The sequence below is a fragment of the Eptesicus fuscus genome, chromosome 1 (assembly GCF_027574615.1).
Source record: "Eptesicus fuscus isolate TK198812 chromosome 1, DD_ASM_mEF_20220401, whole genome shotgun sequence".
Taxonomy (NCBI): domain Eukaryota; kingdom Metazoa; phylum Chordata; class Mammalia; order Chiroptera; family Vespertilionidae; genus Eptesicus; species Eptesicus fuscus.
In genome coordinates, this window is record NC_072473.1 from 36,026,437 (window position 1) to 36,030,683 (window position 4,247).

Genomic DNA, 4,247 nt, shown 5'->3' on the forward strand with positions numbered 1-4,247 from the left:
TGTAGAAATAATTTTGTTCAAGGCGGTCACATGTAAGGCTTAAAGAACATCGTTTTCAATCCTCTCTATTCAAATATCAACTAATATATTTTTGGGTTGACAAATACTACTGGAAGGATATGAACATTTGTAAGAGAAAAATTTTAAAACAGAAATTTTAAATGTTAATAGCTATCTAATACCAATTTTTATTAAAAATATATTAGAAGTGATTATTTTTCAATTTGGGAATGTAACCACATTTTATATATAAAAGTTTCATTTTTATGTTGTCCTCCTGCTTGATTGAGAGCAAAGGACAGGCTAGCTTAGGGATAGTATCTATATCTATCTATCTATCTATCTATCTATCTATCTATCTATCTATCTATATATATCTATCTATCTATCTATATATATAAAAGCCTGGAGATAAAGCTATAGTTTCCTCTTTAGTAATACCATTCCCATTCAACAGGTTTGGATTGTCTCTCTTGAGAAAATCTTACATGCCAATTGCAAGCTTTTTTTACTATAGTGGAAACACGCATAAAATTTTATGAGGAAGCAGGACATTCTCCCAGCGGGATTTAAAGCTTTAGGAGGATACTATAGGGAATTTGCTTTTTAGGGAAAAAGTTCAAATTCTCAATAAGAACACAGACAACAGTATGGTGATTGTCAGGTGGTGGTGAGTGGAGATGAAAGAGGGGCTAGGGGAGATAAATGGCGATGGAAGAACATAAAATAAAATAAATTTTAAAAAGCTTTAAAATTTTTCAATAGGACCAAAGGAAGCTAAGTGTGCACATGGGGAACAAGATAGTCCCAAAAGCTTCAGAATTGTGCTATTCAGCATAAAATGCTACTGTGGAAAATATTGAACCTTTTCCTGTAACTCATCACTATCATAGTTCTTTTATTCTTAAGTACTTTCCTTATATCTTTTGGTATATTTTTTTGTTGTTGTTCTGTTAATATAGCATATACTCCTTCATTTTTAGGTACATGCACTCTCACAAACTGAACACTTAGGGCAGAAAGATCACTCATTTTTAGCCAATACATATGTCAATAGATTACAGAATTTTCTCTTTAATAAAGCATTTATTAATTCTTTATTTGTCCCAAGCAAGGAGATGAACCCATGCTATACAGCCTCAGCATTGTGTGACTTATATATGTATATATTTATATGTGTGTATATACATACATTTTAAAATATGACTCTTTAAAAAATATATTGATACCCAGTGGTGCCATGGTACAAAACACCTGAAAAACATTAGTTATTTGAAAATGCCATATTTGGTGTACTTCTTGTGTCCAATACTATAATACAGAGAAGACAGATTAAGCACAGTCTATAAGTGACAAACTCAGAATATGCCTGCTGCATCATGCTTTGATGGAAAACTTGGAATGGTTAATGAAAACTGACATGGAAATTCATAAAAAATCAGAAGCAAGTAAAAATATTGAAGTTTTCTGATGGCCTTATCTATATTCATTCAGGACAGCTCCCATTATGTCACAGCAAATAATATTTGTAATTTTCTTCATTATACAAAGAAAACACTGTTTTACTACCACTGGTAGATTTGATAGCCGTATATTTGATGTACTGAGTTGATATTTAGATACTGGATAAATATATGCAATTGTTGAGTAAATTATTGTTATGGAAAAATTCACAGAGAAGGCACTTGACTGGCATGTTAGTAACTGATCTTTGGTAAAGGCAAAATAAAAAGAAAATGCTTCATTTGGTTATATTTAAAAATATTTTCACTTATTAACACTGAATGTCTCCAGATATATTAACATGCCCCTCAGGTAGATAATAAAAATGATAAATGTCATAACTAAAATCCTCTGCTTATTTTTTTTCTGTTAGCTATTTAAAGTCTCTTGTTAATAGATGATGATAAACTTTCATATTCAGAGTTGGTAATTCTCATTCTTTTCAACTTATTTGGGAGAAAAATGAAGAAATCTATATAACTGGTCACATTGTTGGTTGTACAGCCAGATGATATTATTCTGCAAATCTACAAATTAAGTTAACCTAGTTGATAAATTACTAATGCCCAGTTTTTTCCAGTATCATATTTTCCAGTGTTCCTTCAAACTATAGTAGGAATTTGTATCTAACCCAATTTAATTGAAAAATAAAATGTTTGCAAAGGCTAGGGTTTTAATGTCTTCTGTATCTATTGTCTTTGAAATGAGTCATTTCTGTTAAGCATTGAAAAATTCATTGACAGTATTCAACTAGAAAGAAATGAAGCGAACATAAAGAAATTGACTGAATGTTGGCATTTGTCTTATCTCTGGATTGAAATTATGAGGCTGTTCTTTTATACTTTAATCAGAATGTAGGCATCTCTAATGTATTTATCACAGCAAATCTGAAAGTCATAAGTGGTAATATTTGAAAATCATTTTAAGCAGTCCAGAACATTTGTAAGGTATTATAACTAATAATCTCTGAAAATCATTTGAAGTGGTCAGTTCACAGATGATATTTTATTTACTATGATGTTATAATCAATGAAAAATAGTTGGTAACTCCATACAAATAATAATAGATCTAAAATTTTATGGAATTTGTAAACTTGCTTTTAAGAGGTGTTTAATTACAGCAAGTTTCTGTTGTATGGGGGTTTTTTAAACCATACCATTTGGCACATTAGGGTACCCTGGTAGGAATGGCCGAAAGAAAATAGGTGCTGGTGGTCCAGATACTATATAAAAAGAAGGATACCCTCTCTCAGGAACAAAGTATGGAGCAGGTTGATAAAAGCAAGTTATATTATTTGTATTGGGTAGAATATTGTGTTCTCCTAGTACTTTTAAAGCCATACTGGTAATCATATCAATTGTCTGTCTTCTTTCATGACGCATGAGGCAAACAGTGCTTTCATCCACAACTCCACGCAAGGTCATAAGGTAGTCATACTTGCTTTTTTCTTCACCTATGAAATGGTTGCGGAGGTATGATTCAATCTTCTTTTGCTGTTCTACTACATCAGGAAAATCAATGAAAAATCTAGAGCACATGTAACGTTCAAGGGTCTTGATTTCTGATTCACAAACTGGCTTAAAGTCTCGAACCAGCAAGTTGCTGTACTTCAGAAGGCCACCACCTCTAATCTCCTCAGGTTTTCTGGTAGATATAAGCTTGTATTGCAAATGCATCATTGCTTCTTGAAAGTTTCCATATAGACTTTCAGCTACCACAACAGGATATGACTCTTGGGTTAACTTAGCATTTTTGTCATTGTAGAATTCTAACATGTCATCCAAATGGATTTGAAAAGAATCTACACTAAATTCAAACTGCCGTTTGAGTGAATTCACAAATTTTAGCTCTACATTCTTCCCGGTGTTGTTTGAAAGAGAGATGAGACTCCATTGATCATGCTTATTGCAAACTTTGACCATCTTTTGCACATATGCCTCCTTCATGATCTTTAGGGTAATCTTTTCCTTTTTTACACCTTTTGGTAAAAAATCAAGTAGACAACCTAGAACTACATCCTTAACAATCTGAAATTCTTGATCATTTGGTAGATCAACACGAAAAATAACATCCAGATCCTTATAGCTGATTCCATTGTGGCTTGCAAGTATGTAACTTGCAATGGAACCATTTAATCGGGTATCTTTAACAATAATTCCTTGCTCTATCAGTTGATCTTTGACAATATTTATGATATGTTTTGGTTTTACCTCCAATGTGGGGAAATTTCCCCTTCCATGAATTGGAATTACTTCATCTAACACTTGATCCAGTATTATAACTTGATCCCAAGTCAGATTACTGAATCCAACTTCAGACATTTTGAAGTCAGTAGGTCAACTAGAAAGCAAACAAAATATTAAGAAAAAATGTTAGCATTTTGATAGCAGTGTTATACCCAAAGTGTATGAAAAAGTTAAGAATAGACTTGTCTTCAAAATAAATAACATTAAAACTAGGAAGTAAATTATCAATGTATCTAATTTATAAGGGAAATAAAGCTATTTTGATTATGCCAAGATTGTTAGAACCATTACTGCATGCAAACAGGCACTCTCAGGGATTTGTTAGAATTATAATTATTTTTATGTAAAATGATGGCCTTTCTCATTATTTATTTATGTAAATATTATGATTGTGTTTGTTTGGTGTTATAAATTTTATTCATAAGATAATCATAATACATCACTGAGGTTAACTGTCATGACTTTAAAGTGAGATCAAGATAGCATATCTGATGGAA

General features: G+C 31.7%; 1 protein-coding gene across 1 annotated transcript; it reads right to left on the bottom strand.

Annotated features, from left to right (window-relative positions):
• Positions 1-2,560: 2,560 nt before the first annotated feature.
• TENT5D (terminal nucleotidyltransferase 5D) lies at positions 2,561-3,825 on the bottom strand. The gene has a single exon (XM_008155340.3). The coding sequence runs from the start codon at positions 3,823-3,825 to the stop codon at positions 2,650-2,652; it is 1,176 nt and encodes a 391-aa protein (XP_008153562.1). The 3' UTR covers positions 2,561-2,649.
• Positions 3,826-4,247: the final 422 nt, after the last annotated feature.

Bases quoted from the DNA above. Each gene is read 5' to 3' on its own strand.
- TENT5D (XM_008155340.3), bottom strand. From the start codon at position 3,825: ATGTCTGAAGTTGGATTCAGTAATCTGACTTGGGATCAAGTTATAATA.